Raw genomic sequence first — 27996 nt, 5'->3', positions numbered from 1 at the left:
AATTTTGATTCTCTCTTGAGCTTTGAGTCAAGCTAGTTCATAGTACTTCCCCGTCTTTGGATCGAAATAGCAGTTGAGGCAAGGATCATAGAGCAGATTCAAATACTCGTCCTCATTATCCTCTTCATTCATTGCCTCATCCTCTCCTGTAATAATGCAAGTAAATCACTCGGCAACACTTCAAAGTAATTGTACAAAACATACATAGATAACAGTGCAACAGTAATTTAAATCAATTACGTTTGCACGGATAAAAAAAAAAAAATACGTATGCAAATTGTATTTTCTATGTACAGTAGTGCCAGATATGAACAGGGGGCCACTCTATCAGCCGTCACTGGAATAAAATGAGAAGCGTGGTTGGTGAGGTGACCTTCAGACTCAGGTGGATTTAAAAGTTTTCTGCCGCTGCCATTTTTTCTCTCATCAATCTAGACCCAAGACACCCAGACCCTGTCCCACATTATGAAGCTGTAAAGAGATTCCCTGTAATCCCAGCTACTTTAAAGCGTGAGAATTTAGCTGTTAAATTGACAGGCAGTTAAATGCTAAAAAGGTTATGGGATGCTCTGGGAGGAACATTTTATCTTATCTGAACTTGGCCGACGATAATGAAAACTAATTATAAGACACATTGTGTAAGAGGTTTAAAAATGATGTTGTAAACTGAAAAGGTTTCATCAATTAACCTTGTCGATGTGTCTAGAGGGTACAGACCTGTAATGAGCCTGTCTCTTTTGACCTATGGAGTTATGTGGAGGACAGAGAGCTCCACTCTCGTAGGTCTTTTTTAACCTTAATTAGATACAGTTTCACATGCTTTCAACCATGCTAAGTGCAGTCCTTGGTGGAAGCTTGACATTTTTCTAAGCTTTGACACGAGTGAATGTTTCCATTAGTTCAATGCGTTTGTGCAATTAGTGTGGTTAATGTTAAAGCATTGTATTGTTTGCTGTCAGCTTGGCTTTAAAGGACATAAAAGATTGTCGGGGGGCAAAAGGACCAAAATTAAGGTTACTGTACCTCCGGTTAGGTTTTTACGATTGTTCCATGTGCTGTGTGACCTTCTCTGCTGGCTAGGAGGCATAATAGGAGGGCTGAGCACATCCATCCACTCCCTAGGGAAAAGACAATGAAGGGGCACAGTCATGACAACACATGCCATTACACTCACCATCCCACTACTGTACCTTGCACATCAAATTACCTCCATATGACATTTTAACAATGAATTCCCATCATCGTGCGCTCTCAGAAGCCCATCTTAGCCTCCATCGTCCTTGAGCTACTTCTCCTGCACACTTAGCCTCTCCGCCTCACAGTTTTACCTGAAGGATCATTTATTAGATTCTGACTCAAGCTGTGACTTCCAAGTGTCCACATTCTGGCCCAGAGTAGGGGTCTTAACCTTGTCTGTGTCTGTGAGAGCAGGACTTCCTTTCACTCTAAATGAGTTTATCTTCCCGGTCTGAGAGGCACACAGGCTACAACTATACATCAATCACTTTCCAGTGAAGTAAAACACTGCTCTTTCAGTATGGAGCAGGAGGAAGAGAATGAGATGAATTATTACTTAGAAGCACAGCAAGATTAATCTATTAAACAGAATGTATAATCATTTCAGGCAACACTTGAGTTGCATAGTTCCAATTATCCATTTACATCTTTCGCCTCTGGACATAGCACCTCAGAAGAGCACATCATCGCATATTTAATGAGGAACTATTATCTTCTTCTCTAAAATGTCCAACTGACAGCCGGCAGTTCAAATGTTCCTCTTGGGGGGGGGTATTTACATTGGATTTTTGAAGAGTAAAAAATATATATAAAAATATAAATATAAATCACTCTCCAAATACAAAGTGCATTCACTAACCACAGCGTGTTTACTAGGCACATTCATAATTGACAAGATCTTGACATGTTAATACTTATTGTGACACTTGTATGAAACAGTAAGGTAAAATGTATAGCTTTTAATTGAATACAAGCTGAAATGGGCCTCTGCATACAGGTTTAAGTACTATGGTAACCATAAATTAAATTAATTACAGTGAATTAAACTACACTTACAAACAGGCCAATTGGCATTACTCAATCTTTCCGTGCATTTAAGCATGAATCAGAAATTCCCTCTTCCTAACCCTAAGTGATCAAGTACATTATCTTGATTGAGGCTCAGATTTTTCTCTCGAACAACGGCATTTACCCCGCTCTAACACCTCGCTGACTGTGTGATAGGCAGGAACATAGTGCAAAAGTTAATGGAAGCAATTTTCGAGGACAATGGCCTCTGCTACAGAGCTACAAATGGGACTTCATTTGTGCAGTTGGTAAGTGGGACTTGGCAAGAGTGACTACATTCTTAGATTTAAAAGTCATTATAATTCAGATATGGGGCATATATTCAGAACCTATGATAAAGGGAATAAATTAGTGTGATTTAATTTGGGCAAGACCACTGTTTTTACACCGCGCTGAATTATACTTAAAATTAGGCTTTCCAAAAATCTCCCAATGCAACAGTTTCACAGCAACTCTGTTTATGTGACACCTTGGCAAATGCATTGAATTTCACAATTGTCTTTATTGTAAAACAACTAAATTGCTACTCAAGGTCTCTCTGACAGCCTGATTTGTGGTTTCACATTTGGTATGCCAGCCGAAGGCAGATGCACATATCCCACGCAAAGGAACATGTTAAAAATGCTAGAAAAGCCCTGGCTACATTAAGCACAGCAACAGGAGCATTAGCTGTCAAGACAACTGTAGCTCTCAACAGCGAGGAAGCCTTGCAGTGATGCCAGGATGCTCAAAAAATACCACTGATAGCATTCACTGTAAGGGTGTCTCAGAATGCAGTGCCTAAAAGAGAAACAGACGACAACAACGGCAAATCCTGTGCAGCTGCTATTCAATATGTAAATGAAGACTTGCTTCTAACTCAAATTTCAGTGGTACAGCTGCGGATGCTGTAGTGCTGTGTGAGACAAATTGGGGAATATGTTTGAGGTGGCTGTCAATAGCAATATTAATTTCAGTGGACATTAAATCAAAAGGAATAACCTCACTGAATATTTAAACAGTCCTAAAACACATTAGGACTGATATATGACGCAAAGTAGTTCTCTCTTGTCTCCACTGTTGAGCAGATGCGATGAATTTAACATCTTTAAATCAGTTTTAAACAATAACACCAACTTATTTCAATATATGGGAGCCGACAAATGTTCACACCATGCTTCCCTGCTTTTCATCAATAAATCAAAAGTGATAGAGAGGAGGTGGTTGCATAATTTGAGCAGCAGAACTCTGATGCAATCTCTTTGTCTTGTTTTGTAACTCGCCGATGGTTGTGTACACCCACAGAGAGATGGAGATGTGCAGAGACAGCACTCAGCATTAGTGGGCAGTGGTCTCCAAAACACTCCGCGGGGAATCAAAGGATCCATCAACATACTGCCATGTATGGTGTATGTGGTGTATGATGTATAGTGAATGTAAGCTGGCTTTAAATTGTGCCCAGAATTCAGTCAGTGAGATTGCACAATGTAATTTAATAGGCTCCCAATATTAATGTGTGATACTGCATTATTAATGATAGTATTGAAGGGTTTCGTCTACCTCGTCCTCTACCTCAACATATTAAACCTGCATCTGAGAGCTATTTGACTCAAGCCTCAACTCTGAGCTATTTTCCCTTTCAGGAATATCACAAAAAACTGATTTAACAAGTAGAGTTACACTGTACATAATTTCATTTCATCTTGCCTTGAAAACTATGATTCCTCTTTCACTTCCATTAAAGAATAAAAATCCATTGTCCGATGCTCTTTTACTGCTGCATAATGCAATGTTCAACGCACAAGGATATTTACAGATGACGTGTTGCAATGTACCTTTTCAACGCACCTACTTTTTCTTATTTCACTTTGTCAACCTCTAGTTCTTTTGATGGTTCCCTTGGTTTTCTGGGTTACATGATACCAAATGTGTTCTTAGTGTTGCATATGCCTGAGGTTGAATTGGATACACACAAATATGTAAAATAGCAGTTGCTTCTGTCTCCTCCAGTAATATATGCCCATTCATCAGCCAGTTTTCTTTCTTTAACTTTAGTCTGGTTTTAACCTGTAGGCAGGGGAAATAAGGTGGAACATGCCTTGTGGCTGCTTTGCATTATGAACTACTGAGGCTCCTGCCATGCAGACGTTGGCCTTTGCTTCATCAATGATGGATTTCTCCTTGTATGGCTGCTGAAAGTCAGTGCTAAGTGAGAGACTCTAACCCCTTCTTTTGATTTTTAAGGACATGAAGCAAAAACTTTATGCCTCTCATTAATTATCTAGTAGATAGAAAAAAATGGGTACAATAATAAGTGAAAAACAATCTGCACTGTTGAAAATGACAACAGCAGCTAAGAGAGAAGGAAACTACAGTACCTGGCACACCCTCAATTTATTTATACTCATCAGTGAGCCACAATCTGCATATTTATCTGACAGTTGACATTTAGCTTGTATTCTGCAGTCACTTGTTAAGAATTTCATGGTGAGTTTCGTGAACCTGCAGCCAAATACAAACCATTTTTATGTCTGAGAATACATGGAATGCATCTGTGTGGCTTGTAATTTTCTCAACTATTATCCCTTCTACTCACGAAGACCTGGTTACACCAGGTGCTCAAAGACAGCTTGTCAGTTCTTTCAAAAGAAAACGACTCTTTCATTGAATGCCCTTCATGCACAATACATAAGATGCGTACAAAACACATAAAAATGTGTGAAGGAGTTTTATTTCTACTCTTGACCATGTCTCATAGTGTACATTTTATTACAAATGTACATGTTTGGAGTTCAGCAAAGCCTTCTTGCTTACCTGGGGTTTGATTGCAGGAGAGGGTTCATTTCCTTCTGATAGTGGTGACCCTGATTAGCTGGCTGGATCAGTGATATAAGAAAAAAATAAAAAAGTTGCATTAAAATTGTCACCAAATGCTTACACAATGTTTCCTGAAATTCTTATTAATATTCAGTTATCTCCATTAAGTTCACAAGCCCACTAAGTGATCTGCTGGAGCATAAAAAGAACATGAAGAACAGACGGCCACAGCCCCTCAATATCAAAAACGTTTTATGGTCAGAACAACCTATTTCCTTCAATATGGCCCAGTAGTGAAGGCCATCGTGTCCACCATCATCACTCTACTATTTAAGCTCGATTGCTTGACAAATGATGGTTGTCTCCCAACAGAAATTGTATATTACTTGACAGATAAACTGTCATAGGCTATTTTGTCACTGCTGTGCACATAGAGAATTCTATAATGTCAAAGGCATTTGTTGCAGTGTGGTCTGATTGTAGTGCCAATGGAATAAAGGTTGCAACCTTCAGAGTGAGACACCTGAATATGTATATTCTATTTCTAATCATTTCTACTCTTCACAATTAATACATCTACAGAGAAGTCGACTATGTCATCACACAACTTAATAAATGTGTATCTTTCTACCGGGTGTCATTGAGGTTTAAATGCAGGATGAGGAGTATCAAGTCTTTTGTGGAGAGACCACTGTGCTGAATATCCACTCAGCTGCCCAATACCGTATACAATGCTCTATTGAAATCTACAGGCACACATCAACAACTTTGCTTGACGAAGTACAAGCTACATAAGGAAATCTTTCACAAAAACCTTAGCACAACCACTAAGTCATTTTTAAGCTTCTACAGTTTATGGAAATCCTCATACAGCCTGTTGAGGTCAGGACAAAATGTCTTCTTCTATATTGTATTCTTCGCTAAGTGCACCAATTCAAGAGTGAAAGATCACTACTTTTCTGGCAAACAATATGAAAAAGCCACACAAAAGAAAACCGGAAAGAGCAGCGACACACAGAAAAACATGGGTGTACAGTGAAGGGTGAACAAACAAAGATCGAAGGATAGGTAAGATCTTATAACAACCATTGTGGGGTAGGTGTTGGAGCTGGATTGTATTGTGATTGGGGCTTCTAAAATACTAAGAGCTGCATCCTTTGTGAGCTGTGAGTATAGGAGACTCTTAACTGAGGCAGAGGATAAGAATGGTTTCATTTTCAATACGCAGTAATATTCACCTGTAAGAAACACAAGTGTATTACCCTCTTCATCTTGTCAAAGTTGAAAACCATATTATAGCCTCAGGAGGCTATTTAAGTCTAGTACCTGTTTAAAGGCTATTACATTACGTGACTTTGATGAAGAAGCAGTCATGCTGGAGCTAGTGCTTGCATTGCTTAAGTAAATTTTAGCTATCGGTGTGTTCCAGTGCCTTCTTTATGTAATCTTCTAAAAATAAGACGGGACCTAAAATTGTACCCTGTGGATTTCTGCAGTTGATATGTGCTGATGATGATGAGTTACCTGTAGGGTGATGGAGAACACTCTTTGGGGAGCTAGGAGCAGAACAATTTCTGCACTCACCCTGAAATATTAACCACAGTGCCTCTAATGGTCATTTAAACTTAAATGAACTACAGAATCAAAGGGTACGCTTAAGTAGAAGTACATCTGCTGCTCACAGGAGTACATTACTTATTTTGAACAGACATCACTTCTTAATCCAACAGCAGAATGGTTTCAGGAGTGTGAGCACAGGCTGGCTGTAGCTTCAGAGTCAGTGTGATGACTTGTCTGAAACACTACCTGCTGTAAAGCTTCCCAGAAAATCCCAGCATGGGTGTTGGCTAAGGGGTCGCTAGTCACCAGGCACGAGGCTAGGTGCTCAACCCAGGCAAACTATTACTTGGCTCTAATAGCTGGCACCTGTGTTGTCTGACCAGTCTCCTGAACTAGTGCTCAAACATTTAGCTATTCTTATGCTCAAGCTCCGCCACATACGAACCATCATCTGTTATTCCGCATGCTGGATCTAATGACGCTACAATTTGCAATCAGAAAACCTAAAAGAGCTCTACTTTTCTCTGATCAACATTGCTGTAGACTATAATATCTGGCCCTTTGCCTGCTCTCTGTTATGGAGACATGAAACTCAGCAGAAACCTTTGTAAAAGTGCTGCACAGCATTTCTGGGCTGCACAGATCGGCTTGGAAATGATGTTTGACAAAACTGTTCTCGAGCCAGATAATTTCTTTTTAACATCCATCCAGCTGCCTTATTTATCAAGGCAGTTTCCAGGTGATGGCTGGTGGATCAGCTCCACTCCAGTGGCAGCTTTCCTGCTTTTTCCTCTGTATAAGCTCCATATGCTGTTTACCCCCTATTGTATAACTGTCCTGACAGAATTGCAGACATATTGGTGAATCTCAAACCTAACACTGCTCTCCCTCCTAATGTTATTTCCTCTCCTCTGACGCATCTAATATTAATAATCCTTACTTGATTGTGTCTTGGACTCCTCACCTAAATGTAAGGAGCTTGCTTCCAAATTTAGACTTGTGCTATTAAGTGAAACTACAGCAGAGAGACTTCACAGAAATCTGACTCAATGCCAGTGTTCAAATGAAGACATAAGTGTTGCTGGGTATAACTAGTTTTGACGTGACAAGAAAATAAAAGACATGTATTGATTTATGGAAAGAGTTGTGCCGATGTACAGTTACTAAACTCTTCTTCAGATCATTAACTATGTTGCTTTGAATGTATATGTCAGGGGAAACACTGACACATCATTTCCATCCACTTCTTCGTCATTGCTGCCAATCACGCTCCAAAAAACATTTCGAATAAAGAAACAGATCCAATGACACATATTCCCTGTGACAAAAGAATCAGCCAGTTTTCAAGTCAAGAGTGTGGTATCTTACACTGAAAAGATTTGGGCTGGAGTTTTACTTTCCATGTCTTTTCTCTCTTCAGTCTGTCACATATAATCAGATATCAAGGTCCAACAGAAAAAAACCTCAAATTCTGACATGACAACCCTTACTAACAGTCATGTGCCCACAGAGAGAGTGTGTATCAAATCCAGGACCACACACAGAAATGTCAAAAATCTAGATTCACACAATCATACAATCTGCAAGGTGATTCTTTCTGTGTTCAACCTGGTAACTGAGGCATAGTGTACAATCGCCTTGGGGTGAAGTTGTGTCTGGTCTGGTACAGCAGCTTCAGCGGCAGAGATAGAAGCAGCAACAGCATAGATGGCAACAGCAGGGCCACTTGAATCATAACATCCAGGGACAAGAAATGGCTTGTCAGTTCTAGCGGAGTCCCAGCCTATTCTACACTACACTGTTCTCTTCATAGGTCCCCAAACCATGTCCTGTCTATCTTTCACAGACAATTTTCTGTTCCTTTCCTTTTTCCTTTTTTCAAAGTCCTTTTTAAAGTTTTATTTCTTACATCACTGAAACTATATTTGTAGTTGAAAAAATACTTTCATAGCTGATGCCTTTCTTTATCTCTCTTCCTCTCTCTTTATTGGCAAGTGTTTTCTTAATATGCTGATGGTGGTGCTGTTGCCATATCTATTTAGAATTGTAAAGCACTGCAGCTGATTCTGAAAACATCACTTTAGGCTTTGATCAAGTCAAATGTAAATCTCATCCTGTCCCTGTGGAGAACTGTACCTACCGCAAGGTCTAAAGATACATGTTTTCCTTGGTGACCACAACACTGTGTCCTCGAAAAGGAACCAGGAGATGATAATCCCTGTGGTAATGCCACTATTCATTGTGTTCTACTTGAATCTCAATATATTAATGGATACCTGCATGTGCAGAAATGGTAACAGGACTATACCTCAAGCATCTGTAATTATTGTATTCACTGGGGAGCCTACAGTGGACCCAGTAGGGCCAGACAGGACAGTGTCTCTCTTCATAAGTGCAATGTGCTTATGCTAATGGCCCATAGATCTAAATGACCTTCAGTGGCCAGAAGCAAAGTATACCATCTTTGAATTCTGAAAAGACTTCTGGGGATAATTTCAAATGACCTAAATAATATTTAGTCATTGGGGGTACGGTGGATATAATGCCAGAGTACTTTTAAAAGCTGTAAGAGGCCAATTAATGTATTGCTATCTCCATAATCTTTTGTAATGCAGAAAGGATGCTGGAGAAAGAGGTGCATTAACACTTTATGGTGGCAGAATTTAGGGGCTTGAAATGGAAATTAGCAAGGGTGAGGATCAACTAGGGTCAAAAAAATTATGCAAGACGGGAGACAGAAAGAGGGAGCACCTATTAATGATTGTAAATAGGAGATGAGCTGCACATGAATGTTACTTGTTAGTGAAAAATCAACAATGAAAGATCAAGAGAAGAGGAGCATGATAGCACAGACCATGGAAATGTGGGTCCAAGTAGAGGTGTCATCACTGCTCATGCTGATGCTGACATTGCACTGGTGGATCTGAGATGCACTGAGGCCTGAGGCTCTGTATTCATCTTCCTCATGCTCCCTTTTTAAACTTGCCAGCATTCGAAGCTCCTCATCATCATCCCCATGCATTTGTAAATTGCTAAGCAGGTGTACGCTGTAATCGCTGGAATCAACAGCCTTCAATGTGTTGTCTTCTTCTTCCTTTAGAACATTTACCTATAAAACAAAAAATATTAATTGAAAGCAATGCCTTGCATTTTGTCACAGTAACACATACATGATCAAACCACAAAGATGACACAATGGTTTGTGGAACAAACAACATAGTGTCATTTTAACAGTTGTCCTAGACAGTGCTCAAGGCAGTGTGGGACCTAATTAAATTTTTTGACCCTCTAAGCAAATGTCTTTTAACAGTGGCTTTATTGATTTATGAGAGTACTTTGCTAACTTGATTTGTGACAAAGGAAGCCTGGCGTTGCCCTGGTGTTGAATCAATGGCATTCTATAAACCAGGACTGCAGGGAGGGAAACAAACTCCTTATCATATTTCTCTGACAATCTTTCAGTCAAAGCCTTCACTGCATGCTGCCTGCTGGAGTTGGCATAAATCGACAGTCAGGAGCTGCACTGATGAAGGAGGCTGGGATATGTCTCAGCAGTAAGTTGGGTAACTGCAGAAAGCAACAGCCAAGTGACAGATCTCCCTACAGGCCTTTTGATCGCTCCAGTTGACTATCCTCTGATCCTATAACTTCAACTGAAGCAGTGGCCTACCTCAATTTGTAAAAGACCATTCTTTACAGCACAGCATTACAAACCTTTACACAAGTTGCCAATCGTTGCCTAAATCAGCAGTGACCACACATTACTAGTAAAGAGAGACAGACTACAGCTAGAATACAGTCAGCCTCCAATAGTTTTGCCTCCAAAACCCACTCTGCACATCCCAACTAAAGATAAATATAATTGTAATTGTATATTATAAGAATTGAGCCAAGTTCATCTACTGAAGAATTTAGGATGCAATGACATTGTAAACAAACGCTTTCCAATGGAATTTAACTAAACTAATATTCATTTAACCAAGCTGCATTAATACATGTTGGGGGAAGAAAAACATAAAAGCATTCAACTCTATTTTCTATTCTGTTGTGATCTCCAAACACTCCTGATAAAATATCTGGATCGTCGAGCCTGCTAGATGCTCCACTTTTTTCACCAGCCAGTCACTTCATAACATTGTCTGATGTTTGGTGTTGAGCCAATAGTGTACAGTAGATTTATCAAACACTTTTTGGTGGAAACAGCTGCCTACAGGGATTCTTGAAAGTGGTTAAGACTCAGACTATAAAGTCATTTTGCACGCCATAAAATGAAATCATTTGCTTTAAGAGCTGTAAGTTAATTCTCCTTGATTTTAAGATTACAAGCACTTTCTTTCGTTATACACAGTCATTTGATTAAAATATCATCACTTTCTACATGTTTTTAGTTCAAAGATTGTATCTTTTCACCAGGACATAAAACTTACAGATTTCAGAAATGCAACATTTTCTTTCCTCAGAGTTGATGTAAATCTTTGAATCAAAAAGCATAAAATATGATACACTCAGCATGCTATTGCAAATATGTGAGTGTTTGTTGAGAGGTCAAGTTTGTTTTTTGTGGACATTTATGTAATAAATGATGAGCACGCGTTGACAGAATGCCAATCAACTGCTATTCAGTTAATTATGATCTGGAGCTTCATAATAATAGTCATTTACATGCTTGTTTCTATGACACAAAACATTTATATAGAGCCACAGCACTCTAGATGAGGCCTGGTGTTTGTTAAGATTGTAGATATAAGCAGTACCTTGCGCTGTGTGGACTCGTCCAACGTAACTTCTTGCAGGAGTCTCCGTGAAAGTGATACACTACTTTTCACATCCCCAACCTGGTTCACTAGCCATGATCCACAAGGGCCACGCTGTCTGCTCGGTGTTGCACAGGGAGAGAGGCAGCGTGTGGGGACAATCTCAGCTGGTTCAGCTCTCCCACTTGATGGAGAGTGCGTACCGATGGGCTCTTTTGGTGTTGTCTGGTCTATGTTATGAGATTCAGGATGGACTTGCACATTCAAAGTTGGACTGGGAGACCTGGCAGTAGCAGGGTTGGACTCCACACTAGTTCTTTGATGCTGGAATATAATGTAGCTCTTATCCTGAAAGAAATAACAGGGCTAGGTGAACAAATACACACTGTAAAAAGGATGATTAGTCCTAGGAGTACAGTAGACTGTTTCTAATGTTTATGATGCTAGCTTAACAACTTAAATTTTGTGTTCTGCCCTTTAGATTGATGTGTGCTTAATGAAACATGATAATGAGATGGCAAACAGTCATTGGGATTGACCAGGTGTTGGTGGCTTAGCTTTAAATTAACCTCATATTTAAAAAGGCTAATGGTATTCTCTTTAAGTCTGCTAATCTTTCCTACCTTCAAAGTTAACACTCAGTGATGTAATTCAAAAGTTGTCGCTTGCACATACATAGACAAAGCAGTGAAAGTTTTCAATTTAACAAATACTTATCCCTATAGGCTTGAAAGAGGTGTGATTCTCATAAATTTGTGAATTGTTCCTTTACCGAGGATGGCGACTAGATTAACAACAGTAATAATTAATTCCAATTGTGACCCAGCTTCACAGCAAAAAACAAACAAAAAAAAAAAACCCTATCAAACAAAAACTATGACAGTTAAACCAAATGACCATTCTTAGAACCTCACACAAACATAAGTCCAGTAGGTACCTACATGACTTCAGGTTAACAGTGCACAAAAGCACTAAAGAAATATAATTGTTTGGGAACAAACTATGTATATGCATAGACAAAGAAAAAAAAACCCAACTCTATTTTTAGTGGATTCTGCACCATCTCACATTGATATTAACAATACCAATAATTTATCAATTGATTTAGTATCTTAGCGTAGCTTTACAAATACATAGACATTACTAGATAGATAGATACTCAATTGTTTTGACAAACCTCTTTTCAGTGAAAGTGAGAAAATCAAATTTTAAGAACAAGATACTGTAATATTGTTTCCTCCCAATTTTCACACCAGCCATTGCTAATTCTCCATGAAATGCAGAGAATCACAAGTGCAGAACACTTACAGCCAGATTTTGCTGTCTGTTTTCGAGGTGCTTTCTTTCATCTCCAAACTTTGTTTTGGGGTTAAAGGTTATTATAAGCCCCTCAAGGTTTTTAGCTCATCTGATCTATACGTCATTTGTTTTCTCTTTTCTGTCTATGTTTTATTATTTAGTCCCAGTGAATAAACATTGATCTACATGTATTGCTGAAATGCCTGGTATGGGTGTGACTGAGCATTTGGGTTAGCACTGTGTTTGTGTATATAATTGTGTATGCCAGCCTGTCTTTTGAGGGCGTGCTTGGCTAGCATTTGAGTATTAGTGTCAAGAAGGCAGCATACTTTACTACTGCATAGCCCATTATTTCAGTTATTGCATGAAATGACTGAATTGTACTGAAAAAAACACATTTTACATTGCTCTATTGTATTTTATGCATGTCAAAATAATTCATACAGTTCATTGCTTTGTTTTGCTTTTAATATTTCTCTATGTTTAAGAACAAACGTTAGCTCAAAAGAATTGCATAAACCTGATGCAACACCTTGAAAGATGATATTGCTCCAAGATGAGAAATGAGCAACCTGCCATATGAAAATCAAAATCAGGCCAACTTGTGTCAGAGGGCTACTAACCATGGCTTGATATATCACTATAGCCAAAGTGGCAGAATACAGTTCCTAGCAAGCTAAAGCTTGCAACATTTAAAGACTGTCATAACCCGTGCTGCATGTCTTGAACTTTATACGGCACTTTATACTGTACATCAGCGTAGGCAAACCTGGCATCCATAGCCGTATAAATATGTTGCATGCTTCAGTTATTACCCCTGCTAGAGACAGCGTGGGGTTCAGAACATTTCAACATCTTGATTTCTTTCACATATCTTCAAATGATGATGTTCTGCGTTCATACTGTGCAGTGTTGCTGGTTGGTCTCCACTCAGCTTACATTTTTTGCTGATGTCCTTGTTTTTTATGCTGGAATCATGGGCAGCGGCTCCTGGATATAATCATTGGGACTTGAATTTATGTAGGATCACATTTTTACCAGTTCTATTATTTTTTCAGTACAACACAAGCATGGCTTACAAACAGCACAAGCCCTTTGCTGTGTCAATATACAGTGAGTGGAAACCTGGGATTAGCTGATGCTACTTAGCAGAAAGATGCCCCCCTTTGCAATGGACAACTTTAACAAACTTCTTGAAAATTGCAGTGCTTGAAACTAAGATCTACTGATTTGAAGTTACTAGACTACGTGGGACTGATATCACTTTGCCACGGACTCAAAACAGTGGACAAAAAGAGAATGCTAAGACATTTCTAACTAACAAGACTACTGACTACTCTTTTGGTGCAAAGCCTGAGAATAAATACTTTCCCTCAGAAATGGGAGGTTGAGAGCTACAGGCCTGAGATTTGCAATGTTATTGGCTGGCCTGCACTACCATCCAGGCAAATAGCCTCATCAACCCCTGTGCTTAGTAGGACGTAGTTGTGGAAAGCTGAAAAAAGAAGAGTTAGCAACAAACCAACCAACAAATCCAACAACAAAGTGTATAACTTGGGAACAGATTTGCACCACTGTTGCAGGACTTTGAATGAGATGACCTGGATAACCTCTCATCCTCGCAGGGCAAGGACTGAGAGTCACTCTGAGAACAAAATGCTAACAACAGGGCCTGAAACTCTGATTGTGGACGACTTTGCCATTTAAGGTGTAAAAGGCATCAGCAATAAGAACACCACAACACACAGATTCTGGCTGCACATAAATTATAAAAAACATTATAGTGCACATAGGGATTAATGACACTGTGAGGCAATCACAGATACTGAAACAATGCTACTGATCTATTGAACACACTGAGCTCCTTGAAAACTGAGGTGTTGATCAGTGGCCCAAAACCACAAGCCATAAGAGAAGTTGAGAGATTCAGCAGACTGCTGGCACTGAACGCTTGATTTCTAAATGCATGTAACCTCCATGCAATGCATAACATCTACATTTTTAACTTTTTCTGGGATCATAGATACCTTTTTAGGGCAGATGGAATTTGCCTCTACAAGTCAGGAATAAATCTCCTCATCTCTAATCTATTTTATTTCCAGCATCACCCATCTTCTCCCTCTGCCAAGGACAAGAGGAACCAAAAAAAAAAAGACAAGACACAGCGCAGCACACAGCCACCTCAGCCCCCTCCTGAGGAGAGTAAAAAACATGAGGGACGTCAGAACCTAGAGAGTGATTCTCCATCTCTCCTATAACTGAAGCCTTACTATGCTGTAGTAGCAGTACACCAGTTCTCATTTTATGAATGTTTCTCAACCTGATAGGGAAGGTGGTGGTGTTGCTGCTATATTCAAGGACTCGTTTCATTGCAAGCAGTTATCATGTGGTGATTTTTCCTCCTTTGAATATCTTTGCACTGTGTTGAAAGGCATACCAAAAATCCTGCTGTTAACAATTACAGACCTCCAAGGTCCTCTACAAATGTTGTTGATAACTTCACTGAGTTGGTTTCTGTTATCTCTTGTCAGGGACAACAGTGAAATCGTTTTATGGAAGCTATGTCTGTGTCAATAAGCTTAACAACAGACTGTTGATTCACTCTTTGATAATTTTGACTGTAAAACCTTAAAGTTTTTTGACACTGTTGCACCTACAAAGATAAAAAAAAAACACCTCTGGCAGGGAGAAAACACCGGAGAAACACCCCAGCTGTCACAAGTCGGAAAAGAAAATGCAGGAAAGCTGAGCATAAATAGAGAAAACTCATCTCCAGATTCACTTTAACATTAACAAGACAGGCTTCGTATTTACGACTCTGAAATAGAGAAGACTAGAGAAGCCCCTTTGTCTAACATCATCCACAGGAATCGACAATAATCAACCAGAAAGAAGCAAACTAATCCCTCAATATGGTTAGACCCTGACTTTCTATCTCTTAATTATGTCATCTATTCTTCAGTGTCAAACAATGGAGCTAGACCAGTGCAACAACCACACAAAAACCTTTTGGCTAGATTGTCAACATTCAATGCTATCAATAATAAAAGAGGAGGTAGTGATTCATTATAATTTATTCACCACTTTTTTCAAAAATGTTTTCGGCTGCTTGTAAAAGGATGTGGGAAATTGTCAATGGCCCACTCTATGTCAAAGTATGACAAAGTATTTCCAAAATCGCTGCTGTTCTCTTCTCAATATCAAATAGTTACAGATACCTATAATCTTCCCTTTCATTGGAAAACACATAACCAGGGGTTGTATTGTTGCCAATGCCGATCATAAATCTGAGTGGATCACCATGACATGTGGAGTGCCCCAGGGTTTGACTCTTGGGCCACTATTATTCAACCTGTCAACCTGCTCCCTTGAGGTCAAATCATACTGACCATAGCATTGCTTATCACAGCTATGCAGATGACACTCAGATTTACATCTTTCTCACCAAGTGTCAGGACTGACATCACAGTGGTCATACAAAGCAAAATGCAAGGTTGGAAACTATGTTTAGTACATGGCTTGATGGTTAACATGAGCCATCGCCCCTTGCTGATATTTAAATAGTTACTTAACAGACTTGTTTCATGATTGATAAAAGTCCTGTGCCTCATTCATAGCTAATTATCTGGTGTACCATTTGGGCCAATATACAGATTGTAGCTTTGTCCTTCACCACGCATAGCCCTGCTCCATCAGCCATCATAAGAATAGTCTGAAGAATAGTCACTTCCAAAATGACCACCTCACAGAAAAGTTGTAGGTGGGAAGCCAGAAAACATAAAAATGCCATTCTCTCTGCTGAGAGTTTGAAAATACAGTACATTACACTAGATCAAATTGCCTACTCTGCTTTTACAAAATTAAATTACATGCTTCTCTCTTTACCCTCAAACCCAAGTTCATATAAAGTGGTGGCAGCTGATTTTAATGCATTCATTTAAAGAAGTTATCCTTAAAATACCCCCCTCGGACACACTTTCACTGTCATTTCATTGTGAATGTTCTAATTATTTTTTTTGTGCATGCATTTTCTTTCAACCTCAGCTTTTCAGCACAGTTTCAATCAGTGAATTTCCCAGAGCACCAATGGATATTACCTAAAACAAGAAAATAACTAACTCTATAAGCTATAGTATAACAATCGGCATAGTAGTATTAATGGCAACAGAGCAAGTGTCCAATCTAATCAAGTGATAGCCATGTCAATTGTTGCCTTACACCTGCGGTAGTTACATGCTTCACATAAAAATTCTGCTTCTCAAAGCCCATAATTTCCTAAGCACAATAATTTCCTATGGTGGGAGGGTGCATGTTACTTTTAAAAGTGTTTTGGTAGACTTTTTTGTTTGAAAAGGCTGAGTGATTATTTGATTGCATAGACACATAACCTGTGTGTGTGTGTGTGTGTGTATGCGTATGGTTCAATTACTCCTTACCTTGCCTAATTCAGCTACTTGTATTGTTTTTTGCTTTGTTTTGAGGAGTAGTACCAGGAGGCATTGCTGATAATAGGCTAACAATAAACTACTTTTGGCTTGTAAACAATGTCAAATGGCAGCCAAGGACACTGAAAAGGTTGTACATGTTCAACATGTTAACATAAACCATTCTCCAAACCAAAAACTAAAGCAAAATGTCATGACCATAAGCACAGTTTACAAAGTTCACCACAAAATGAATCACATTCTTTTCAAACAGTTTCTCTTTTACACTGTTTATCTTACCAGATCACCATGGCTTCACTTCTGTACAGGCACAGCGGCACATAATATTGATGGAAAACGGTGTGTTTTGAGAATGCCTGACTTACTGAGTTACTGATACCAAAACCTAACATTTACTGATAATGTTTTAGAGATTTTCCTCTGCTTGACTCCAATATAGATGGTCTAGAGATATACTGACACAGCTGAACATTGTCTATGTTTGGTACCATATCCACATCATACAGGATTGCAGTCTGAGGATATCAAGTTAAAAATACACGGTCAAATTTGAGAAAAGCATACACTACTTGTTTTTCTTTGGTTTTTTAGTAGGGGGGATTTCTTTCCTTTAACGTGGTGCATAAAATATATTACTTTGATGGCAAGAAAACTAAACTAATCAGCTGTGCAACAAAATGAGGCTCTTAAGTCTGAATTATAAGACTTATTATAAAGTTTTAAATAAGTAAAAGCAATTAGCATTTCTTTGAAGATAGTCATCTTTATACTCATAGTTCAACAGTTTAATTTCCCTGCTCAGCATAAAGAAAACTACTATTCTTTATTAAGTCTCAGAACCATTAATAAATGATCTGATGATAAATAACCCCACTGACCTTTGAAGTTAAAATACACTGCATACTGTGAAATGTGCAATAGGACATATTACACTCCTCTATACAAATATACTGTGAATTTTAAGATTTGACACTTAATCAAATTAATGTTAAACAATCAAATTAAAAATCAAACTAAATAATCAAATTAAACTGAATCAAAACAAACTGTGGGCATAATATTAGATTTTATGATGCACTGAATCATTTCTGACTGAGCTGAGCTTGAATTAGAAACAAAAATCATAATACAATCCCAAAATGGACACATCATAATTCTGAAATTGGCAATAAGTGTTATATCACTTATTGATGTAAGTGACATAAAATTTAAAAAATATATATATATAAAGTTTGCTTATTCAAGGCCGATGGTCATTAGTGTCGGAGAAATGTGTCTTGTGTCAGACCTACATGCCATAAGATGCACTTCAACTGTGTGTGTATTTCAAGTGTAGTGTGGATGTGTCTCTAACCGAGAGCAGACATACCTCATCACTTTCACTGCCAACAAAGTCATCTTCTGGCTGGGCCTCATACCGCCTCCCACTTTTGCTCTGAACTTGATCATCTCCCATCTCCATCTTCTCCTGGTCACCCTGGCCATGCCCTCGTTTGGGTGAGTGTGGCTGGGATAAGAAAGTGAACACCTCCTCTTGCAGAGTGAGCTGGGGCTCGGACCCCTCATTACTCTCCCTGCTGCTACAGACCTGCAGGTCACAAGACAAACCTGGCCAGATTGAACAGGAGAAAGACCCTGCTGGTGTGGGAGCAGCTCCTGAACTTTCCTTGGCAGGACTGCAGCTACACTCATCTAAAATATAAGATTATAGAACAAAAGAAAAACAAGAGACTTTTAAACTCTTTCTTTGAAACATAAATTGCTGCACATGAATATTGCATAATAAAGAATGTAAGGCTTTGAGTGCATATATTGCACAATATAAGTCTTTCAGAATACGCATTGAAAACTTAACCACAAAGACGGAGTAGAGAATAATGGTAGGAATTTAATTACAGAAAATAATAAATCCTTTTTTATTTTTTTCATCATCATGTGGCTAATGTCATTCAAGTTCATTTGATTATATGCATATAAAAAGTCATAATGACAGCATGCAAAATTGTAATGAATTCCATTGCTTGCCAAACATGAACATTTATTTCTCCTGCACTGACATTGTTGTGGGTTTTGTTAATAGCTCCGCTATGCTAATACCTTAATGAGAATATAACAATATAAACAGCATAATCAGTTGTATGAACACCATTTTACTGCAAAGTGTCACTCATGAAATGACAGCTCTGCACACTCGTTCTTTAACAACTAACTGGGTTAGACACCTATTTGCAAGCAAATATTGCTTCCATCCTGCTTTAGTCTTTTGGTTCTCCTTTTGTTACAGTAGACAGAGAAAATCTTACAGCACCAAATCTGACACTATTTTCCTGAATATATATTCAAGGGATTAAATCTTTTTCAACCTTAAATAAAAGTTGCATCTATTCATGTGTGCATGCAAGAAACATTGAATCCTTAAATTACACAATAGGCCAGGGATCAGAGAAAGAGGCACCTCTATCTGAATGAGTGAGCGCATTTGAGCCTCTCGACAGTATAATCACTTTCTCTAATTGCCCACTGTGTGGCAAACCCTGGGCCCGGGAGATGTCCCTCTGACTTTTATTTAATGTGCCACATTACCATTAATGAACTGACTACCTTCCGTCTGTGGGCAGGGCTGCAGCAAAGGAGCTTATTGCTGTGGAGAAACATCCATAAATGTGCTTTCAGACCATGTGCACTAATTTTGTGAGGACAATGTTGGCGTAGGTGTGCGTGCATGTGTGTGGTTGTGTTGGGACATTCGCTGAGATTTGTGGGTTGGAGTTGGGGGTATTCAACAAAAATTCTGCAAATGACCTTGATGTGGGTTCTGCAAAATTACAAAAGTGGGCAAAGGAGATTGTGTATACAGCATAGAATGAGGCTCATTAAAATTCATGCAATATTTTGAGGTGATCTGATTTATAAATTAAAGGGCAGGAATAGGTATTTTTCTCAAGCATAAAGGAGCAACTTGGTAGAGTCAGAACATGCAAAGTAGACATCAGTACCACTCAACATGCATATTATTCTCTTTTGTCCGATCCCTCGCTGTCTTTCTACACTTTTCTAACCATCAGTCAGCCTGAAAGTGCACATGTCTTCTTGCTGCTGCTTCCCGCTGTCCTGTTCCCTGCCTATTCACGGCAGATGTCAGCCTCACCTGCTGTTCGGTGCTCTGTCTTTCCTCTTAGGGCCAGAGGTTGTTGCTTGCTCTCTTGCCGACTGCATGGAGGAGTGCCCTTCTCCCTGGTTTTACTTCTCTTTCTGTGGCCCCCAGTTACAACAACTTGAGGGGCTGTTAACCACAATCAATCACTGTATTAAACCATGATACATTCATCAAACCACACTATTCACAAGTAGGCAGCTTACCTGATGATGTTAGCCTCTCTCTCCCGGCACTGAAGGCCCGTAGCTTCTTAGATCCCAGCTTGTCAAACACTCTGTCTTTTGGGGGATGGGGCTGTAAACTGCCAGGTGCTCCTACAGTACATGCAATACTTCCAACATTAAAAAAAGCTTTATAACACAAAATAGTCAAACAACAATGTTTCTAAAGCTTGCCAGAAGCATATCTGTGAACTGATTATGCACTGTGAAAATCCCTATTAATGAAGGCATTTTAGTAACTGAGCTTCTTACATGCATTCACTGCAGAGAGAATACATCAAGCTACATTATGTTCAGTTGAATTAAGGAATTTTAATCATCCAGTTTTGTATTCAGTCATGCTCAAAGGATGGCGTATTACCAACTGGAAAAGCTGTTATTAGCTGCTTGGTGAGAACATACTCTGAAAATAATGCCCTTGTTTTGTCTGTTTGTTGGTTCATATGCTTTTACTGATGCACTAGAATAATTGTGTGCACTCTTAAGGCCAAGAAGAGTGGTGATGAGAGGAATACAGTGTGCGCTTTTACAGCAGGCAGTTTGATTCAAGTCGCACAGCTAAAGAATGATCCGCATTAGTGCACATTATATTCACCACATGCCAGAAAAAAACCAAGCTGAGTGATTTTCGTCTATGAAAATCCTCAGTCATCTAGGACATAGAGGTACTCAGTCAAAGAAAACTGGAATCAATATCAAGTCTTCTATCTCCTCATTCTCTAAATGAAGTGGCAAAGTTAGTGTCACTACATGTTTAGCATTATTATAAAATTGTTACAGATATAATTTCAGTAATTTAATTTATATTGTAATATCAGCATCCATGGCAGGGTATGATGAAACACACGTTATCCATAGTGACATTTAAGTTTAGTAAATAACATGTTCGTTTCCATGTCACCTGATTAGTTGATGAAATTTTCTCTGCATACCAAGAGCAGGGTGGATGATTAGGGGCTCCACTGCATTATGAACTAATGAGGGGTTTGGCAGTGGTGATATTAGTATCTCCTTAATAATTAATTAGGATTACTGAGCCCTTGTGTAAAAATGTGGGCACAGAAAGTAGGCACTGCTCTTTCCAAATAACGTTTTCCAGCAGGTATATTTTTGTCCTTGGTTCAGCTTCTTTTTAGTTCCTTTTCACATTTACTGCTCCTTATTCTGACCTATCAGTCATTTAGTGTTCCAGCAACCTGATCTCTGTGCCAAATTGTCTTCCGAGTGTGTTACATTTGCCTCCCTGCCATCTCCCATTTTGGCCTGGTTTACCTTCACTGGTTTTTTGTCAATAAGTGACCCAGCTTTTGAACAAAGACCAAGTCAAGTGCCTTTTACTGCAACTGCTCTATTTCCATCCTGTTTCTGATTCCATGTTACAAGTTAGACTATAAATATAACTTTCTTTCTTTCTTTCTTCCTTTCTTTCTTTCTAGCTGTTTTCATGTTAGCTGCTTCTTAATGGAGTCCAAGTAGAGCACCCACCATATTTGGCCAAATAAACAAAAGATGGTTGGCAAAAAAGCAATTTCAACCCAGATATGTATCTTGTACAAAAATACACTGTATATAGGCAGCTTTGGTGTGAAAGGAAAACAAACCTCAAGCTTGTCATGTAGAATGAAGAATGAAAACAGTGAAAAAATGGGGATTTTGGGATGTTATAGCTGGATGTTTAGGTGCAGAAAACATGCAGTATAATTAAAACGATATAATGAACTCTTGTGCAAATGTACCCTCAAGAAGTATGTTGGAAGGTTCTCCGTGTGATAAATTCTCACTCAGGTTGGCAACACTTTGACTTTCTGCTGTTACTTTTTGGTTCATTGTACTAGACAGCAATACCTGGAGCAAAAGATGAAAAGCACACTCTATTAATATATTCGTACAGTAATTCATGACATGATTATCTAAAGCATTCAGAGTGATATATGTTATCATGGGATTCATGTGTTTACCTTGTTTGAAATAAAGGGTTCACTTCTATCCATTCCTTCTGAGGCTGCAGTGTTTTTTATTCCAGTCTGAGGGGGTGGCCCTGAAACCTTGGAGCCTGAGGCTGTGTGTAAAACACCCTGGGGCCTGGTTCTTCGATAACTGGTTGATCTGGCAGTTGTGGACTGATCAGAGACTGCAAAGAAATTCCCATTATTTATTGACCACTATTGATCTTCGTAGTTTGGATAAGATTTTTCTTCAGGAATCTTCTTACAGCTTATGCTGATACTAAATTAAAATACTAGACTACACCTTATAGTACAATGTTTCTAAATCCTTGGACCACAACTAACTGGCAAGTAGGGCTGCAAATCTTTAAACAATTTCCTTAATCTGTTGTCAGTCACAGTAATGATCAGTTAGCGCCTAGAACTTCCAAAGGTTATGCCCCGGATTTACAAAAGTGCACAGTTCAGATAGATGAAAAATGCAGGCTTGAAGCCAATTCAGTGTGAAGGGCTCTGACCAGCATTTTTAAGATCAGTGAGAAGCCCTCTTCACACTATCCAGAGAGCCCTTTCAAATTCACTTTTTTACTCTGAATAGACAATTTAAAAAATATGTCTTTTCTTTACACTGGAGTATGTTTTGGGGTGCGTCACACTCTACTGCAAACATAGCCAGTCAGAGACTATTATAAACTTGTGTTTATCCCAAGTCCGGCGGCAATACGACTGCTTGTGTCAGTTCAGTATTAATGACGTTTCACACATGATTCTGTAAGCTTGCAGCAGACAGTACTACTTTTCACAACATGCCATTTACACACACAAAAAATGAATGCTTGAATATAATGTAGACTCTACAGTTAAACTGACTTTAAGTTTTCTTTTTCCTTCTTTCTTTAACCTATCAATCTGTTCCATATCATTGTGTAAAAATTATGGGCAGGAGCAGGATTCCTTATATGGCCATGACCTGACCCCACTGTATCTGCGCCAGAGCTCATTAGGACCAACTCCGTTGATGCTAACAGCAAAACACATTTTCTCTCTGATCCTCATCAGAGCAGAGAGCAGACACTTCCACTCTGCAAAACACACAAGATCATCAACATGATAAAGACAGAGTCGAGTTAGAGGTACTGAGAATGAAGAAAAAGAAGTCCTTTGATGCAGCAAATTCAACACTCACAAAATGACCCAGGTTTAGGGGTGAGTAAATTTCAGTCTACTTCAAATCCACTGAAGCCCATAAAAGAATGTGCTAACAATAAGGAATAAAATGAGGTATGTGATAGTCGATAGACCAAAAATTATTTTGAGCGGTGATTTTGATCTGTGAAAACTCATTGACCTTACGAACAGAATTTCTTTGGTGTATGCAACAATCATGGTTTGTTTGATGCTGCATGACAAAAACTGCTGCAGCTTAGTTTTAACAGTTTCTGACAGAAACAACAATATTCACCAAGCAACTCTGTCACAGTTAAATTGTATGCCTACTTTAATAGCAATCGTTTTAATTATGATTAGGAATGTTATGCTAATAATGCAGATGCTAATTATGAAAAGCTATTTCTTGTGTGTGGTTACTGCTCTCTTCTATGGGCATTGCCGCTTGACTCAACATGACTTAGACAGCTGTCAGAACAAATAAATAAGCACTGATAAAAAAGGCCACAGAGGCGGCAGAGCTGGATTACTGATGCATGTCTTTTTATATGAGGAGATAATTGCAGCTCTCTGGGAACAGGTGAGGTGCAAAAGGAACACAAAAATGACGACCACAGGAGTTTCAGACAAGGAAAACAAATCGATTATCATCACAGATTCTGTATGAAAAGCTAATTTTCTGTGTGCACCATGGTTCTTCTCTATGTGTATATTAACAGTTTCATTGGGACATTATGGCTAATATTTTTTAGTTGTAAGTTCCTACCTGCAGTATAGCTGTCTGAACAACAAATCCTAAGAGCCTGCTGTGACTCTTTAGAGAACACATGTACAATGTGTGTACACTTTAATGTTAGGGCTGATTGTAACTGTATTGCTGGGTAAGTTATTAGTTGACTATATTTTGTATTCAAAGGCGTTCAAATGGGTTAAGAAACCGAAAAAGACAAATAGAGTGGAGTGAAATGTACTGTGTTTGCCTTCAAAATGTAATGGAGACATAGAGTTAGTATAGCAGTGAGTAGAATGAAATTGAAATACTCAAGTAAAGTAAAAGTACCTCAATACTGTAGTTAAGCTGAGTACTGGAGTAAAAGTACGTAGTAACTCTCCACCACTGTCTATTCATACATTCACAATACCTGTGATTTGCTCTTACCTACCACAGTCAGAGCTCACAAGTCCAGCCCTCATGTCTGCTTTCTGCAAACTCTCCATGTTGAACACCTGAGTGACATGTCTGACAAATGGTGGGAACTGGCAACTGCGAGGGATCAAGTCCCTAAAACCAGCTCCACTGAGAAACATATCTAGAGTAAAATGAGAACAATCTCAGTTATTTTTCCTGATCATAAGGTGAACCAAAACACATTACTATGACATAGCATCACACAACCAAGGTACCACTTTGATCAACAGAAAAATACAAAATGACAAGCTGTCCTTACTGGCAAGCAGTGGACTGGAGGTGTGCACTGAGCAGCCAGGATTCAGTGCAACTGTTGGCACTGGTGAGCTGCATTCATGTTCAAAAACCAATCTAATACCACTAAGCTCTAAGCCAACTACCACAGAAAGCATCCAACTGTTTGTCTCTTTCTCCACATACACACACAGTTTTATATGCAGGAAACTCACACGACTCACAAAGGCTCCGCTCATTGAAAGTGAAGACCATTGGTGTTTTTCAATGACAAGTGCTTTCTTTAATAACCACTCACAGAGGGGGCTTTAATCTGATAAAACTCTGTTTTGACATTAATCATTTAGGTGTGACGGACTCCATTACCATCATCTGACATTCCTGTAGGCTCAGTTTTCATGGTGAAGATTCTGCGGACTTTACAGGTAGAGAACAAAGTGATGCCATCCAGTGTCAAAAATCCCTTGAACAGTCCTCTGGTGAACGATACAAGGTCGATGCACAGAGTAGACCACTGAGATAATAGAAACAGGATGATTTTGTAGTAACAGATACCCCTTAGAGATACAGCTCAATAGGATATGAACACCGACAATAAAAAAGCACATAGCTGAGAACAAACCTGAACATACCCAAAGAGTATGTCAAAGATGGAGTGGATACTCACAATATTGCGTTTCAGTCCTACAAAAGGTATCTTTGCATGTAACAATGTGACAGACAATTCTTTATGCACTGTTGATATGTGAAGTCTTCTTTTCAGGTGGTCTAAATCAGTTATTCTGTGAATTACAGACAACAGAACATAATGCACCAGCATCAATGGTGTCACTTGGCAGTCCTGATCAGAGAAAGCCACAAGCTTTATTGGTCTCTAAGGGAAGCTCCGAAAGGTGTTTTCACTTTTATCTAGTGCTGTGAACGGTCATGACACACTCTAATGGAAGGAGAACAACAACACCAGCATTTCCCCAGAGTCTTAAAATGGTTTGTTTGTAAGTGAGTAATGAATAAATAAGTAGGTGAGTAACTTTAGGGTAAGAAATTATCTCAACGTCTAACAGCATGTCTTCAAAGTTTTGTTTCCTATATGGTTCCCATGACTTAACAAAATCTAAACAGCTGCACCTTTGCTGTTTACCAGTCTAGGTCCGTATATGAAGGCTATATGAAGGCTTTAAACATAGACTGATGTGGAGTCCCGATTGCATAAAGGGTGTTTTATTAATAATAAGAACATTGGTAACTCACAGAGGGATGTTCAATAAGCATCCACACATGTTACAATATGTTATTCTTGTGTGATTTGCCTTCTTCCTTTGTATATGACCATGAGGAATATCCTGTGGCTAACAAGATAATAGCCTTCTTCGCAGCAAATAGTTCAACAATATCTTAATCATAAATGGTTATTTAAGCAATTACACAACATTCCTTGCTAATATGATCCACAATTTTTTTCAGGTTGCTCAAAGGGATTCAATCATCATTTTCTGGATTTCACTGAGCATGATTTATTAAATATTCTCTTGTCTTTGATAATATTAATATACAATACAATTAAAGATTGTTGTAGCTGCCATATTATGCCACAATAACAGTAATTTAAATCCTTAATCAACCAACGAGCAACAGATTTATCGAGATAAATTGGAGAGCACGCTGTCGACGTGAAGTGCCATGTAATAGTATTAAAAAAATATTTTGCAAAAAAACCTGACTTCTGTACTTACATAAGCTCAGTGGAGAAATCTTTACACTGAGGAATATTCACTTGAAGGACCAAGAATCTTTGGAGAAGCCCAACTAAGAAAAATAATGAGCAAAGACTTGAATCATTATCAAAATGTGAGTATAACACAGTATCATTTTCAAATGAGTGCAAGTAAGGTAGCGACTTACGAGACATTTTCCCATTATCTGGCATTTGCATCTTGACTGTTGGGCTGCTACCCTCCAGGCAATAAACAAATCCTTTGACTTCTTTATTATACTCCTACAGAAAGACATAATACAGAGAAGGCCTTGCTAAGTGTAAGTCCTTGCTAAGTATGACCAATATTCTGTACTTCTAGTGTGACTGCAGACAATGGCTGCAACTGTATGTGAGCATACATATGAGTTTTGAGATGGAAAGTCTTGGTGTCAAGAACAGGGCAAGGGTTTTGAGAATGTATAATTAGACTAGCAGCGTTCCTGGGCAACTACTATAAAACGATTGCATAAAGTAAGGAGTTCAATGATAAGAGGAGTTTGTATTTTCCCTCATTTTGACACTTTACTTTGTACAATGTACTAGCACACCAAATCTTCAGGTAGTGGCCTGATGTAAGGCTAGTAACCTGCCCAGAATGACTCCCATGGGAATTTGTACAATGGAAAATTGTATAGCCCTGCTACTATATAAGGAACCTTAGGAAGCTTAGTGCTTACATCCATTTTTGATGCACTGTTTCATTCCTGGGGGTTAATTCAGCTCAGCTCTTGTGACCTGTGTGGTAATTATTGGACTGCATTAGACTGAATGTGAACGCTGTATGTGAGCATTGGCCATGTGTGCTTGCTTGACCTAGAAGATATACAGTATAGGCTATTTAAATGTCATAAGCTTTGGTGAGCTTGTTAATTGACCATAATAATAGGTTAATGTAATAGCAGCTCTGAAAACTCACCTTATGTATGGCTGACGGACCTCCGCAAAGTTTCCATTTAGCTACAGGGTCCTTTCCCTGCCCAGTGAAGATCTCAACCACAGCTCCGCCCTGCGAGAAACACGGTTACACTTTTCACTGTTAGCCTGCTGCTATGTCATATGAGTTCATGTTAGCTTATAAAGTGAATAGCGTTACAAGGAATAACAGTAAAAGGCATGAGCTCGTTGGGTTAAAATAAACGTACCTGGTAATTATTCTTGAACATTTTGCGTGACGTCACGTAAACCGTGGGGAAAAAAATGACTTTACGTGGGTGTTTACCTGGATAAATTTTAGCTACCTGTCTGTTAAATTAGCCCAAAGCGTTTCAAGCGTTTTCACACCGAAAGTCGACGTGTCTCATTTTTCAAAAACAGCCGAGTGGAGGTGCACGTCGCAGGTGAAAGACGCCACTTTAACTGACAAAGGATACCGTATGTCTCCATGGTT

The 27996-nt window shown here is 38.9% G+C and overlaps 1 protein-coding gene across 1 annotated transcript; it reads right to left on the bottom strand.

The window, feature by feature from the left end:
* Positions 1–27: 27 nt before the first annotated feature.
* Positions 28–27772, bottom strand: cfap20dc (CFAP20 domain containing). The gene is made up of 17 exons (XM_070851098.1): positions 27752–27772; positions 27526–27615; positions 26756–26849; positions 26587–26659; positions 25521–25635; positions 25220–25367; positions 24594–24740; positions 22276–22448; positions 22054–22162; positions 20285–20410; positions 20088–20222; positions 18309–18631; positions 11196–11543; positions 9296–9535; positions 4879–4940; positions 1024–1118; positions 28–146 (listed from the first exon to the last, which is right to left on the bottom strand). The coding sequence occupies exons 1-17, from the start codon at positions 27770–27772 to the stop codon at positions 28–30; spliced, it is 2418 nt and encodes an 805-aa protein (XP_070707199.1).
* Between the last annotated feature and the right edge of the window lie 224 nt (positions 27773–27996).

The sequence above is a fragment of the Pempheris klunzingeri genome, chromosome 2 (genome assembly GCF_042242105.1).
Source record: "Pempheris klunzingeri isolate RE-2024b chromosome 2, fPemKlu1.hap1, whole genome shotgun sequence".
In the NCBI taxonomy this organism is placed as follows: Eukaryota; Metazoa; Chordata; class Actinopteri; order Acropomatiformes; family Pempheridae; genus Pempheris; species Pempheris klunzingeri.
The sequence above is the reverse complement of the archived record's forward strand: the minus strand, read 5'-3'. Positions and strand labels throughout refer to the sequence as shown.